Below are 16,163 nucleotides of genomic sequence, written 5' to 3' on the forward strand. Positions count from 1 at the left end.
TTTCAGCCAGCCGGAACGCTACAATACATTATATTACATCATTTTGTTAGGTTTGGTGGCTAACAGGAAGCCGTACATTAAGGAGAAACCCTAAATGTAGTTTAACTAGATGTAAAACCTAGCGCTTCTATTTTGAAGTGTGTGATTGGTTTGAGAAAGTGTCATGACAAGTTTTAATGTTGGATCAACTGTTTGCAATAAAAAAAAAAAGTCTCCTTTCGACATCATGCCGACTGTCTTTCATTTCTGTTGAACTTCTATGTCATCTTACTTACTAAATCAGTCACAGTAACAATCTACTATAAATGTTATCACAGTAACAATCTACTATAAATGTTATGTTATCACTGCAACTTAACTGCAAACCTGAACACTGAAGTGAAGTCAAAGTCAAAGTCAAAGTCAGCTTTATTGTCAAACAACTGTTTGTACAGGACATACAGGTGGACGAAATTACGTTCCTCTCACAACCACGGTGTCTATAAATATAAAGTGTAAAAGAAGAATAAAAAAGACAACAATTTAAACAGTCGCATGAGGGGGGGGAAAAATATACAGGGGAAGAAGATATTACCAGAATATCTATAATATCTATCTATTGTATATACAGTATTGCAACGTAAGTATTCAAGTATTCAGATGGGAGTGCAAAGTGCAATGTAAACAGTGTAAACAGTTAAAACAGTTAGCAGCATTTTGAGTCCGGAGTAAAGTGGCTAAGTGATAGATGGTGTGTGTGTGTGTGTGTGTGTGTGTGTGTGTGTGTGTGTGTGTGTGTGTGTGTGTGTGTGTGTGTGTGTGTGTGTGTGGGTGAGTGGGGGGGGGGGGGTGTAGTGTCTCAGTTCACAGTTCAGTTCAGATTGCAGGGCAGAGTGAGAAGGGGGGGGGGGGGCCGGGAGAGAGTTCAGCTTCCTGACAGCCTGATGGATGAAGCTGTCTCTCAGCCTACAGCTTCGAGCTCGGAGGCTTCTCAGTCGTCTGCCGGATGGCAGCAGTCTGAAGAAGCCGTGTGAGGGGTGTGTGATGTCGCCTGCCACGCGGAGTGCTTTGCGTGACAGGCGTGTGTTGTAAATGTCCTGGAGGGAGGGGAGGGGGGCACCGACGATCTTCTCAGCTGCCCTAACTGTGCGCTGCAGCGTCCTGCGGCAGGACGCCGTGCAGCCTCCGTACCACACAGTTATGCAGCTGGTCAGGATGCTCTCAATGACGCCCCGGTAGAAGGAGTGCATGATGGAGGCTGAGGCTTTTGCTCTTCGCAGTTTGCGGAGGAAGTAGAGGCGCTGTTGAGCCCTCTTGGCCAGTGATGCAGTGTTGGTTTTCCAGGAGAGGTCATCTGTGATGTGCACACCCAGGTATTTGGTGCTGCTCACTCTCTCCACCACCGCACCGTTGATGGTCAGAGGAGGGTGCTGGGTGTGCGCTCTCCTGAAGTCCACAACAATCTCCCTTGTTTTCTCTACATTGAGAGAGAGATTGTTGTCACCGCACCATGTGGCCAGTTGGCTCACCTCGTCTCTGTAGCCGGTCTCATCGTTATTGTGGATGAGACCTACCACAGTTGTGTCGTCCGCAAACTTGACGAAGAGGTTGGTGCTGTGCTTCGGCGTGCAGTCGTGGGTCAGCAGGGTGAAGAGAAGGGGGCTCAGCACACATCCTTGAGGGGCCCCTGTGTTCATGATGATGGTGCTGGATGTGTACCTGCCGACCCGGACTGCCTGTGGTCTCCCAGTCAGGAAGTCCAGCAGCCAGTTGCACAGCGACGTGTTCAGCCCCAGCCGGTCCAGTTTGTGAATCAGCTGCTGTGGGATGATGGTGTTAAATGCTGAACTGAAGTCTATGAACAGCATCCTGGCGTAGGAGTCTTTAGTGTCCAGGTGGGTGAGAGCTGAGTGGAGGGCTGTGGAGATTGCATCATCGGTCGATCTGTTGGCCCGATATGCAAACTGGTAGGGGTCCAGGGTGGGGGGGAGGATGGACTTGATGTGCTGCAAGACTAGCCGTTCGAAGCACTTCGTGATGATGGGCGTCAGTGCAACGGGACGGTAATCGTTGTAGCTGGATGGGGAAGCCTTCTTGGGAACCGGGATGATGGTGGTGGCTTTGAGGCACGTGGGAACAGCAGCTTGGCTCAGGGAGGTGTTGAAGATGTCCGTGAAGACATCTGTGAGCTCCGCTGCACAGTCTCTCAGCACACGACCAGGTATGTTGTCCGGGCCTCCAGCTTTGCGTGCGTTGACTCTGGAGAGGGAACGCCTCACGCTGGCCGAAGACAGGGACAGCACCTGGTCATCCGGAGGGGGTGGAGTCTTCCGTGCAGGCGTGCTGTTTTTTGCCTCAAAGCGTCCAAAGAACTCGTTCAGGCTGTTCAGCAGAGCGGTGTCACTGTCACAGGTCTGTGGTCGGGGTTTATAGTCCGTGATGGTCTGGATCCCCCGCCACAGGCTCCTGGTGTCTCTGCTGTCACTGAAGCGGTGGGCTATCCTGCTGCCGTACTGCCTCTTAGCATCTCTGATGCCACGGTTCAGGTTGGCCCTGGCTGTTCTCAAGCCAGCCTCATCTCCTGCTCTGAAGGCAGCGTTCCGGGCTCTCAGCAACCTATGGACTTCCCCCGTCAGCCATGGTTTCTGATTTTCCCGTACCGTGATGGTCCTGGTCTCTGTGACATCATCGATGCATTTAGTGATGTATGCAGTGACAGTCTCTGTATATTCCTGTATGTCGATGTGGTGGTTGTAGGTGGCTGCCTGCTTGAAAATGTCCCAGTCTGTGGTGTCAAAACAGTCCTGCAGAGCAGAGGAGGCATCCACTGGCCACACCCTCACTTGCTTCTGAACTGGTCTGGTGACTTTAGCCCTCGGCCTGTATGCTGGCATTAGCATGACAGTGAGGTGGACAGAAGCACCCAGGTGGGGGAGGGGTGACGCCTTGTAAGCTCCTCTCTGAGTGGTGAAGACCATGTCCAGTGTGTTATTACCTCTTGTAGGAAAGTCAATGTGTTGATGTAGCTGTGGACACACTGACTTGAGGTTAGCCTGGTTGAAATCACCAGCCACGATGAGGAAGCCGTCTGGATGGGCTGTCTGGTGTTCGGTGATGGCACAGTTCAGTTCAGATAGTGCCCTGTCTCTGTCCTTGTTGTTAGAGCAGGGGGGAATATAAACAGCAGCTAGTAGAATGGCTGTAAACTCCCTCGGTAGGTGGAAAGGCCGACACTTTAAAAACATGAACTCCACCAGGGCTGAGCAGTGCTTCTGTGTAACAACAGTGTCCTTACACCATGCATCACTGATGTAAACACAGACCCCGCCACCGCGGGTCTTACCTCCTGCAGTGAGGGCCCTGTCTGCCCGATAGCATGTTAGCTGGTCGAGCTGGATGGCGGAGTCCGGGATGCCGTCGTGGAGCCACGTTTCAGTGAACACAAAAGCACAACACTCTCTCACCGTCTTCTGTGTGGATCGGATGAGCTGTATGTGGTCCCGTTTGTTGTCCAGGGAGCGTACGTTGGCTAGGAGGATGGATGGAATAGCCGGCTTGTTTGGGCTAGCCGCTAGCCTGGCTCGGATACCTCCGCGCTTGCCGCGCTTCCGCCTTCTCGCACACCGCTTGCGGCGCCTCCTCTGCGGGCACGGAGCAGCTGTGGGGGTCGGTGTTGTGGTGGGCCGCCGGAGTAATCCGAGGCTTCGTAGCACCTCGACGTCCGCCGGGTTTAAGTCCTTAACTCCGGTGCTGCCTATGGCGAGCAGTCCCTCACGGCTGTATGTTTGCCGTGGGGCAGATAAACGCGACGAACACTTACACACACGAGACGAAAAAACACACGTAAAACAAGAAAACACCGCATTATCAGGAGAGAGAGTGGTCGCTGCATGTACACGCGCCGCCATCTTGGATGAAGCACCACCCACATCGAGAATGACGCGCTCAGTAGACGTTTGCTGCAGGGATATCACCTCTTCTCACGGTGAAAAATAGTTGGTTCTATGTTTTTGTATCACCTCAATCGTAGGTTACTAGTTTACTAGTTCACCATTACATCATTGAAGAAAACCCAGGATAGAACAGTGGTTAAGACTGCTGCCTCTGAGTCCGTAGTCTGAGTTCAAATCCTTGACTTTTAAAGCTGAGGAATTTGTTCTACCTCTATCATATATCACTGATTGCATTTGTAAATAAACAAAAATCATGAATCAACAAGATTCTGGATAGTTTAATAGTCAACACTGTGGGCTCCCCAGAATCCCACCTCAGCAAGACCCATGATAGCATAGTGGTTAAGATTTGAACCCAGCACCCTTTATTCCAAGTCAACAGTCTTACCCACTGTACTACCCTGGGTCTTGAGAAATCTTGTATCCGGCTTGTATAGAAAGCTAATCAGAGACTTTTTGCTGGGTAAACTACACTATAAACCAGTGGAATAACCCGACTGGTATTGAATCCAAGACTGTTTACTCCTATCCAAGAGTCTTAACCACTGGGCCATCCTGCCACTTGTAAGCCATTCTTTCCGGCTCATATAAAAAGCTAATCAGACACTTAAGGTGGAACAAAATACTACCAACTTACCTGGGATTGAACCCAGCACCCTTCATCCCAAGTCAACAGTCTTACCCACTGTGCTATCCTGGGCCTTATGAAATCCTGTATCCGGCTTGTATAGAAAGCTAATCAGGGACGCTTTGCTGGGTAAAATACACAAGAGGTGGACCAAAATGCTGTCGACCTGACTGGTATTGACCTCAGGACTGTTTATTGCATGTCAAGAATCTTAACCACTGGGCCATCCTGGGTCTTTTGAAGATGTTTTTCTGGCTCATATAAAAAGGTAATCAGGGACTTGTTGCTGGGTAAACTACACTATAAAATAGTGGAATAAAATACTGTCAAACCGTCTGGTATTGAACGCAGGACTGTTTAATCCTAATCAAGAGTCTTAACCACTGTGACATCCTGACACTGTTAAGTCATTCTTTCCGGCTCATATAAAAAGCTAATCGGAGACTTAAGGTGGAACAAAATGCAACAAACCTACCTGGGATTGAACCCAGCACACTTCATTCCAAGTCAACAGTCTTAACCACTGTGCTATCCTGGGTCTTGCAAAACCTTGTATCCGGGTTGTATAGAAAGCTAATCAGGGACTCTTTGCTTGGTAAAATACACAATCGTTTGACAGCCCTAATATATATAAATTAGGGGTGTGGGAAAAAATCGATTCGAATTCGAATAGCGATTGTCACGTTGTGCGATTCAGAATCGATTCTCATTTTTAAAAAATCGATTTTTATTTCTTTATTTCTTTTTTCTTTCTTTTTTTTATATATATTTTTTTTAATTAATCAATCCAACAAATTAATACACAGCAATACCATAACAATGCAATCCAATTCCAAAACCAAACCCGACCCAGCAACATGGTTCTAGTGCCCGTCACAATTTTTCAAATTTACCCCATTCATTTAAAACTGTTTCCACAATTTAAACTGGTAATAAATACAGATTTATACAGGTTTTAAATAATATGATGACAGATTTACACATGCAAACCACTTCTCCCCATGCGTGACAGAGCTTTTCTGCCTGTCACTCACACATACTCACACATATACATACCAGTTCAAAGTTGCTGCTGCGACACAAGAAGCGAGAACAAAAAGCGTCTCATATTGGGCGAGTAAACATAAATATAAAATGTAATTTTATTGAATTAAATCAATTGGGTGAAATAAAAAATAAACATGCAAATTTAAAATCTTGAAAGACATTTTTACAAAACATAACAAAAATACATGTTTGAAGTTGCGGGTGAACTCTGCGGGTGGGTCATACTAACAGTGGCCACTAGAGGTGATACATATTCTTTGAGCGTTCTCTTTAATCGACGCCCCAATTAGTGAAATTGTCTCTGTTTCCCTCCAAATATGGCGTGATGTCCTTAATTACACTTTAAGCTGCGCCAGCTGTCATTGCAGAGAGCCAATGAAATTCAAACAGTACGTTGTATTAGGATAAGATTTTAATCATGGAGGAGTGAGAAAACACAAGATGTGCAAGAAGTCGTCGTCTAGGAGGATGTTTCAGGTCACGACAGGGCGGTTGAGAAAGGTGAAAGGTCGGCAAACTGAGGCAGCGATGAAACAGTTTCTGATACGCAAGCAGAAAGCCGCATGCTGTTTGTGCACACTGCACCAATTATGTCAGCACACCATTGCGTAATCCATGAAGGATTATGCAACAGATATTCTGGAATGCGCCGTACTCGCTAATCCCGTTTATCAGTGGCTGCGTAGCTCAAATAAACTGATGTATGACCTCAGACAAAAAAATAAACTGATGTGTGACCTCAGACAACAAAATAAACTGACATATTACCTCAGACAACAAACTAAACTGATGTGTGACCTCAGACAACAAAATAAACTGATGTGTGACCTCAGACAACAAACTAAACTGATGTGTGACCTCAGACAACAAACTAAACTGATGTGTGACCTCAGACAACAAACTAAACTGATGTGTGACCTCAGACAACAACAAAATAAACTGTTGTATGAACTCAGACAGCAAAATAAACTGATGTGTGACCTCAGACAACAAAATAAACTGATGTGTGACCTCAGACAACAAAATAAACTGACATATTACCTCAGACAACAAACTAAACTGATGTGTGACCTCAGACAACAAAATAAACTGATGTGTGACCTCAGACAACAAACTAAACTGATGTGTGACCTCAGACAACAAACTAAACTGATGTGTGACCTCAGACAACAAACTAAACTGATGTGTGACCTCAGACAACAAACTAAACTGATGTGTGACCTCAGACAACAAACTAAACTGATGTGTGACCTCAGACAACAAACTAAACTGATGTGTGACCTCAGACAACAACAAAATAAACTGTTGTATGAACTCAGACAGCAAAATAAACTGATGTGTGACCTCAGACAACAACAAAATAAACTGTTGTATGAACTCAGACAGCAAAATAAACTGATGTGGGACCTCAGACAACAACAAAATAAACTGACGTATGACCTCAGACAACAAAATAAACTGATGTGTGACCTTAGAAAACCAAATAAACTGATGTTTGACATCAGACAACCAAATAAATCGATGTATGACCTCAGACAACATAATAAACTATTTCGACCTCAGACAACAAACTAAACTGATATGTGACCTGGGACAACAAATAAACTGATGTGTGACCTCGGACAACCAAATAAACTGATAGGCAACCAAATAAACTGATGTGGGACCTCAGACAACAAAGTAAACTGTTCTGTGACCTCATACAACAACAAAATAAACTGATGTGGGACCTCAGACAACAAAACAAACTTGAGTGTGACCGAAACAACAACAACAAAATAAAGTGGTGTGTGACCGAAACAACAACAACAAAATAAACTGATGTGTGACCTTGGACAACAAAATAAACTGATGTGTGACCTCAGACAACAAAATAAACTGATGTGTGACCTTGGACAACAAAATAAACTGATTGTGACCTCAGACAACAAAATAAACTGATGTATGACCTCAGACCACAAAATAAACTGATATGTGACCTCAGACAACAAAATAAACTGATGCATGATCTCAGATAATAACAACAACAAAACAGCAGAGCTCTCTTGTAATAATAAAGATCTTTCACTAGAGTTTCTACGGTATGTCCCTAAAAATAGCAGTGTGATCCTGTCTTGTAGAGGATCTTTGACAATCATTTTTGTAGTTAAGTAGATCATTAAAAACAGAAGAGTGGTCCTGTTACGTAGAGGATCTTTGACCTGCTTCAAAACAGCAGTAAGCAAAGAGAAGAATGAATGAATGAATGAATGAATGAATGAATGAATGAATGAATGAATGAATGAATGACAGGACAAAGGCCATGTTCTGTTTCCAAACAGGAAATGACAAACATTCACGAAATCTGACGCCATGCTCGCCAGAAAGTTTCCACGAGGACAACGAGGCGATCGAAAGGAAACGAGCGACTGCATGCGTCGCTTTCTTGTGCCACAAAGTTGTGGCTTTGTGTCAAGCAGCAGCTCGGAGGAAATCCAAGTTCCGTTCTCTTCTTTCCAGATAACAAAATTAAACGTCAACATTCCCACGCCATTAGAAACGTCTCCTTTGCGTTCTCTTCATCAGCTATAATTGCTCCAGCCACTAGAGGGCAGCAGGGACTTTGTCTAATGGGCGATCAGATTAGATTAGATACTTTTTTTGATTAATTGTTAATAATCATGTTAAATGACTTGTTTCGTGATCATTTATGTGCACTCCAAATAAATAATGCATTCATCTGTTCACATACGATGGATCATATGTGGTCATTTTTGTGATTATGGCCCCCGACTTAATGCGTTTTATTCGACGCAGTGAAGCCCGGTTGCTAGAGTGTGCATGCGAAGGCGGATTAGATGGCGGATAATTACTTTACGACGAGCTCTTTAGCTAATGGCCGGGCTGTAATGTCCTTTTCCCCCAGACGGAAGTGAAGGAATGGACGTGGATGCGAACATGGGAGACGACGCGGCCACTCACGTTAATGCTGTGGCCGGGAGAAATGGCTGCCCTGAGACTGCAGGCCTCTCTGCATGAATTAGTGAGGAGGTGCACTATCCTGGACAGGAAGAGCGTACAGAGGAACATTTCATGAAGATCAGCATGCATGTCAGGCCTTTGTCAACATTGTTGGACAGTCTTGGGAACATGAAACACTGCTTAGTTTTATCCATTTCTCCTTCGATGCACGCTTTATCTTGGACGTTAAATATCAGAGGGAGTGTGGAATGCGTGTATTTTGCTCTTCTTTTTTTTTTATTCTACCTGACAAATTTATGAGCCCAGAAGTTCCCAAAACTTGACAAAATTGATGCAACTTTTTAAAAGTTTGATCAAAGTAACATGTTTTAACTTGTATTTGAAGTAGGTTTAATGTAATCAATTTGCTTTCTTCTCTCATTTTTCTGACATTTTTTGGAAAGTTTTAATTAATTTTTGTGACGATCTGTCACTTCATTTCTGTTTGTGCTTCCTTGTTTTGTATTTACTTCCTATCAGTGCTCTTATTTTGTTTCCGTTTCCTGCTTGTACCGCTGAGTGCTGTGCTGATTGGCAGCCGGTCCACACCTGCTGCCAATCAGCATGTTTCTATTCATGCCTGTCTCGCGCGCTCCTCAGTGCTCGAGGATTGATTTATGTTTGGACCTTTTATGCATGACTGCTTCATTTTCTGTTTTTGAGTGAATTAAACCACTTACCTGATTACACTCTCCTGGTTCCTGCATCTTAGGGTAACTACAATTGCAGCCATGCAAGTTCCCAACAAATTTTGTTTCATCTCCAACTTAATTAAACCAAGTTTTACCATGAATTAATTTACGTGGACCCCGACTTAAACAAGTTGAAAAACTTATTCTGGTGTTACCATTTAGTGGTCAATTGTACGGAATATGTACTGAACTGTGCAATCTACTAATAAAAGTTTAAATCAATCAATTCAATTCAATCAAAACCTATGAAAGGCATTTAATTAGGTGTGGTGTTATTAATTAGCTGCCTTTTTTCATGTTCAGTAAACCTAATTTTGTTGCATCTGCAACTTATCACTTATCAGTTCACCACAAATGAAAAAAAAAACCCATTAAGTTCACAGAACTTGCAAAAATTGACTGGAAAATGTCGCAACACTTTTTTAAAGTTGCATCAAAATAAAACATTTTACAGGTTACGAGTATGTGCGCACTTCACCATCGTATTCTTCATTTGATACATTATATGACCGTAGTCGTAGTGGTAGACTTTGCCATAGCTTTCTGTGTCATCTGCACTTTTTTTCGATGTTCGTATTCCTGCCTGATTATTGGAATAAATCAGTTTTCTTTTCTGCACGCTGCTTCCGGACGTCCATCTGCATCTTGGGGTAACGACCACCGCATAAACATGCGACCCCGACGTGACATTTAATTGTATTATTTTTTGCAACTTGAGCTTTCCTTTAAATGTACATTATTAAATTGTATTTTTCCATTTAAACATAACCTTATGTGTATTTAACTGTGTGTCTTCTCTATATAGAATAAATGTTGACTGTATTTTTTTGTACAATTTTGGTTTAATTTCATGTGTATTTGCATGTATTATTTATTCCTATCTACACTTAATTTTAAGTGTATTTAATTGTAATATTGTATTTTATTTAACATTAATTTTAATTGTATTTTGTTGTATTATTTTCTATTTAAACTTAAATTTAAGTGTATTTAATTGCATTATTTTTTTGCAACTTGAGCTTCCCTTTAAATGTACAGTATTAATTGTATTTTCCATTCAAACATGTATTTATTTGTATTTAAATGTATGTTATCCTATTTAAACTTATTTTTAAGTGTATTTTGTTGTATAATTATGTCTATTTAGGCTTAATTTGAAGTGTATTACCATGTTTATTTTTCCTAACTAGACTTAATTTTAAATGTATTTATTCGTATTTTTTCTTTTTAAAATGTATTTTAATTGTAATTTGTTGTTGTTTTCTATTTTAGTATATATATTTGTCTTTATTATTTGAAATCAATTTTAATTGTAGTTTCTTGTTTTTTTTGTATTTAGCCATAATTTTAAGTGTACTTACATGTATTATGTATTCATATCCACACTAAATTTTAAATGTATTTAATTGTAATATTTTTTGCTGCTTGAGCTTCATTTTAAATGTACATTATTTGCCCTGATGTGGGATCTGAGCCGAGGATGTCGTTGTGGCTTGTGCAGCCCTTTGAGACACTTGTGATTTAGGGCTATATAAATAAACTTTAATTGATTGATTGATTATTTAATTGTATTTTTTCTACTCAAACATAAATGTAGGTGTATTTAATTGTGTGTTTTTTTTTAATTTAATTTAAAGTAAACCTAATTCTATCACTTTTTCTCTTGAAACTAAAATTTTTTCTATGTAAACTTTTTTTTTTAAGTGTATTTATTTGTACAATTTTCGTCAGCATCTCTCCAAGTAATCATTCAATAATCAACAAACTGCAATTAATACTTTTGCTGCTATGGCAACTATTTCACGTCAGGTGGTAAAACAAGGGGAAAAAAACATGCCTATACAGATTTTAAAAGGCTTATCGCTCATTTTTAATCAAGCCTCAATTTTACGAGCTCTCGTCAAATTTCTCGCTCTGCTTTTTTTTTTTTTTTTTAACTCCACAGCGATTCCCTCCTTCTTTCCGCGGTGGTTCTCTTCAATTTTTACGAGTCATATCAACTTTACAAAATGGACAAAAGTTGTGAAAAAAGCGAAGAAAAAAACAACTTCAAAAAAGGCACACCCGCTGAAGCGCTCAGCAGTGACTAGTAGTGTACTGCAAAGCGCGGCAAGTGACATGGTTTTGGCTCCGCCTCCTCACTGAAATGCTGCGCCCTGCATTTTTTTCCTGCATTAACCTCTTAAGGCCCAAGCTGTTTGTTTACATGCTTTTTTTATTTCTCTTTGCTATTTGGGCTTATTGGACCCTAATTAGAATAAAAACTACAAATCATCTTTTAATATTATGTACTTAGTCCATAAGTACACGAACGTGTACTTCATGTGTAGTGACATGCACATTTTTATTTCTACACTTTTTTTCCAAATTCCATTGTATGTTATAGTCTTCTGCCACCACCAGATAGCAGTATAAGTGTCCATATGTCGGCATAAGACCCCAATTCAGTAGTGTAAACAATTTTGGAAATAAGAGCTAAAAGGTTCTGTCCACGCATGTGGCCACTAAGGCCTTTAGAGGTTAAATGAATGAATGAATGAATGGAGCGTTTGCTCACTAAAAGTTGGTAAATCGCGGTTCCACTGCACAAATGTGTGATACTCGCAGTGACCACCAGGAGATGATTCTTTGAGGAACCCTCCTCCAAACAAGACCGGCGAGCGTGTCAACGTGGCAAAATCGCACCCGCGGCAACAGGAGCGGGACTCACCTTGAAGCGCCATGAGGAGGACCAGAGGCAGCAGCGCCCGTGTTGCAGGCATCTTCTCACGCAGACGAGCACGCAACCTACAGGTGCACGAGAAAGGTCCAGAATGAAGAAAGGAGGCTGGGTGCGGCCCCCTCCACGACCCCCCCCTGAGGGAAGAACACAAAGGAGGCGTGGCAGCAGTCCTCACCTCCCCAAAAACTCCCAACGCCTCACAGCTGCGGTCCGGTCTCAGCCCCAAACGTGTCAGGTTGCACCACTCCCGGTGTCACGTTTCTTTCCACCAGTGGGCTCCACCTCTTCTTCTCCTGGAGCGAAGAAGGCCGATGGAGATGAGAGACACAGGTGTTGTTGGAGCCTGCCCTGCCCACAAATAAAGCTACACTCAGTGATTCTAGCCTGAAAGTGGAGCGTTTAAACACCTCAAGCAAACATCTGCATCGCCTTCTCGTGGAACAAAAATGCAGAATATTTGCCCTTTTTGAATGGAAAGTGCACCTGCTAGCGATGATCCAGAGGGGGGTGCATCCCGTCCAGGGGCAGCATCACCGTTTGAAAAGATCCCGATTCTAAACAACGCCTCTTCGGCCTTTCCGATCAGGTAGGGAGGCGCGCAGGTGCATGTGGAGAAGCGCACGTCCTCCCCCCTGGAGATATAGATGGTCGCTTTGGACTATAGACGCCAGGAGAGGGAGGACACAACAGAGCAGGAGCCGTAGATGACACGCGAGAGGGGAGAGGCGGGGAGGGTGTGATGCAATGCAGCAGAGGCGGAGGAAGGAGAGGTAGCCAAGCGTTGTCACGGCAACAGGGATTTTCCTGTCTTCCAAGTCTTCCACATTATTTATTATTCACTGCTGTTCATTTGCGTGTTAAACACAAAAAATATTGGGTCAGTTTATGTGTTGGCTATTGGATTTTATTTTCATGAATGGTAATAAAAATAATAATTTTAAATTAAAAAAAATACTTTTTTTTTTTTTTTTGGTGACGGAGAGCTATAATTACATCTTAAAAAAACGATTGGATTCTCATTTTATATTTCATACAAAAAAAAAAGAATCCACAGTAAACGTACATGGAAAGACAAACCAAAAGGGATATGTTTACTGGTCAGTTGATGGTTTGGTATTTTAATTTTATTTTCATAAATGGAAATTGAAAAGTAAAACGACTGGTATATTTAAATTGTGTTTTTAAAAAAATAAAATAAATAAAAAAATTTAAAAAATGTTTTGGTGTTAAACAAGGATAACTAAATAGCTCCGTGCACCTTCCGTTCATTCTATTTCAAATTCTTACATGCAAATCAAAAAACTAATTCCGGATCATTTTTTCCATTTTTATTTCTGAAATAAAAGTTATTTAACCTCTTAAGGCCCAAGCTGTTTGTTTACATGCTTTTTTTTATTTCTCCTTGCTATTTGGGCTTATTGGATCCTAATTAGAATAATAACTAAGAATCATATTTTGATATGATGTACTTAGTCCATAAGTAACAAACGTGTACTTCATGTTTAGTGATATGCTATTTCTTAGTTTTACACTTTTTTTTCCTTCCAAATTCCATTGTATGTTATACTCTTCTGACACCACCAGATGGCAGTATAAGTGTCCACATAACCACATAAGACCCCAATTCAGTAGTGTACACAATTTTGGAAATAAGAGCTAAAAGGTGCTGTCCACGCATGTGGACAACTAAGCCTTTAGAGGACACTTTTTTAAAACGACAATAGGACGCCAGCCGAACGAGATGTTACCGTTATACTAAAAACACGCTAAACGCAAAGAGAAAAGCTAAAATAGTGCTTCCGGTTTACTTTGTTATCACAAATATAACCACGCATTTTTGCATTGTGGATGAACATTTTTTTTTTGTGTGTGTTTATCTGTAAAAATTTAAATCCATAAAAGGAAAACAGCACACAATCCAATTTTATGGCAATATTTTAATGAAAATCAACCTTTTTGGTTTGTTTTAAAATCTGCCATATATAATAACAATCGAAAAACGGCCCTAATTTTATTTTTTTGATTTGCGTTTCAGAATTGGAAATAGAATGAACGTAAGGTACACGGACTTAAATATAAAAAAAAGGTGTGATTTTCATTTTATATTTTATGGAATAAAAATTAAAGAGTCTGTTTGAGGGCGCCAAGTTTCTAAAGTATTTGACACAGTATAATCCCGCCCTCTCACAGTTTATTGTACGTAATGACGTAATGACATACGTACGTATGACACATGCACGCGCCTTAGCTTTAAGTGTTATTAGCTGTTGACGTATTGTCTCTTGTGCTCTCAATGACTGATTGGCCACTTGCTGGTCACGTGACATGCCCTGATTGTATATGTGCTGCACAGGTGCTAATAAATTTTTTGTTCTTCCCTTTTCACATTACCTGCCGCCTGCTGCGTATTTGTTTGCTCCTCATTCAGTGTTAGTTTAGGTTCTTGGGTACCGTTCGTTTAACTCTGTCAACAGGTTATGGGCCCAGGTCGAGTTTACCCAAGAAGATATTTATTTTACCGGTGAGCCACCGAGATAAAACGGCGTGTCTTAGTTTTAGTAGTAGGCTACTACTACTAGTACCATGGCTTGTAGAGATGGAGGTACTGGTGGTGGTCGATGGTATCGACTCGTCTTTGACGGAGACGAAAAGAACTATGAATTATGGGAGACCAAATTTTTAGGCCACCTTCGCCTACAGAAACTAAGAGACACAATCTTGACACCGCCAGCAGAAGGAGCAACGGCTGCTGTCCGCGCTGCAGATGCAGAAAAGAATGGTGAAGCCTACGCGGAGCTCATACAATTCCTCGACGATAAGAGTCTGTCCCTTGTAATGAGGGAGGCAGCAGACAATGGGCGCGAGGCGTTGAAAATCCTGAGGGGATACTACGCAGGTAAAGGGAAGCCACGTGTAATCAGTTTGTATACTGAACTTACTTCACTGCAAAAGTTGAGCAGTGAAAGTGTGACTGAATATATGATACGTGCAGAGACTGCAATTACTGCATTGAGAAACGCGGAAGAGGTTTTGAGTGATGGGCTTTTAATAGCTATGGTTTTGAAGGGATTACCAGAATCATACAAACCGTTCTCAATCCACGTTACGCAGAGTGAGAGGACACTCTCGTTTGCAGAATTCAAGACAAAACTCCGCAGCTATGAGGATACAGAGAAACTACGCGGCACGACTGCATCAGAGGACAACGTCATGAAGGCCCGAGTTCAGCCGAGGGGCAAACCTGCTACGGCCAGTGCTAGTGGGACTCGCTGGACGGGGAGTGTGGACAATATTGTTTGCTTCAGGTGTGGCCAACGAGGTCACAAATCCACCTCATGTGAACAAACACAGTGGTGCAGCCACTGTAGGAGCAACACACACCGTGACGCAACCTGCAGACGGAGACAGAGGCGAGACAACGCCCGAGGGGTCTCCGAGGCAGTGGAGGACAATGACTACGCGTTCGTTGCCGGAGACATCCGACGCGGAGACATCCAGCGAGGACGCGGAGACATCCGACGCAGAGACATCCAAAGTGGACGCAGAGACATCCGACGCGGAGACATCCAAAGTGGACGCAGAGACATCCGACGCGGATCTGGTGTCAGAGGAAAAGGTCTGATGGTGGACACAGGAGCCACTTCTCACATCATCACCGACGTGTCAAGGTTCAAATCCTTTGACGACGGGTTCCAGGCAGAAACTCACTGTGTGGAGCTGGCCGATGGAACCAGGAGCAAAGGGGTCGCCGAGCGCAGAGGAGATGCAGAGGTGTATTTGGTGGACAGCGCAGGACGCCACCGACGCACAGTGCTGAAAGATGCACTATTTGTGCCTTCATACCCGCAGGACATCTTTTCTGTGAAAGCAGCTACTGCCAGCGGAGCAACCGTCATCTTCAAGGAGGGTGAAGACGTCCTACAACACAGAAACGGTACACAATTCTATATCCATGAACACAATAGATTGTACTATTTACACACAGTGGAGAAAAATGAATGTGATGACCAGTGTATGGGATGTAATGATTTACAGACATGGCATGAGATCCTAGGTCACTGTAATTATGCAGATGTAGAACAATTACAAAATGTTGTTTCTGGTATGACTATTAAAGGTAAAGTAGACAAGTCAACATTACA

General features: G+C 42.5%; 1 protein-coding gene across 8 annotated transcripts in view; it reads right to left on the reverse strand.

Moving 5' to 3' along the window:
• The window catches only part of LOC133660479 (sodium channel subunit beta-1-like), a 49,716-nt gene extending 36,966 nt beyond the window's left edge, over positions 1-12,750 (reverse strand). For 3 of the 8 annotated variants that reach the window (XM_062064011.1, XM_062064013.1, XM_062064017.1), the window contains exons 1-3: positions 12,505-12,750; positions 12,197-12,369; positions 12,010-12,086 (exon numbers count right to left, since the gene is read on the reverse strand). In XM_062064011.1, coding sequence (XP_061919995.1) covers positions 12,010-12,061 — 52 coding nt within the window. In that variant the 5' untranslated portion in view covers positions 12,062-12,086; positions 12,197-12,369; positions 12,505-12,750. Of the gene's footprint in view, positions 1-8,568; positions 8,582-12,009; positions 12,087-12,196; positions 12,386-12,428; positions 12,451-12,504 lie in introns of those variants that run through there. The other 5 variants (XM_062064016.1, XM_062064012.1, XM_062064014.1 and 2 more) reach the window with 5 other exon arrangements.
• Positions 12,751-16,163: the final 3,413 nt, after the last annotated feature.

This window comes from Entelurus aequoreus, linkage group LG11 (assembly GCF_033978785.1).
Source record: "Entelurus aequoreus isolate RoL-2023_Sb linkage group LG11, RoL_Eaeq_v1.1, whole genome shotgun sequence".
In the NCBI taxonomy this organism is placed as follows: Eukaryota; Metazoa; Chordata; class Actinopteri; order Syngnathiformes; family Syngnathidae; genus Entelurus; species Entelurus aequoreus.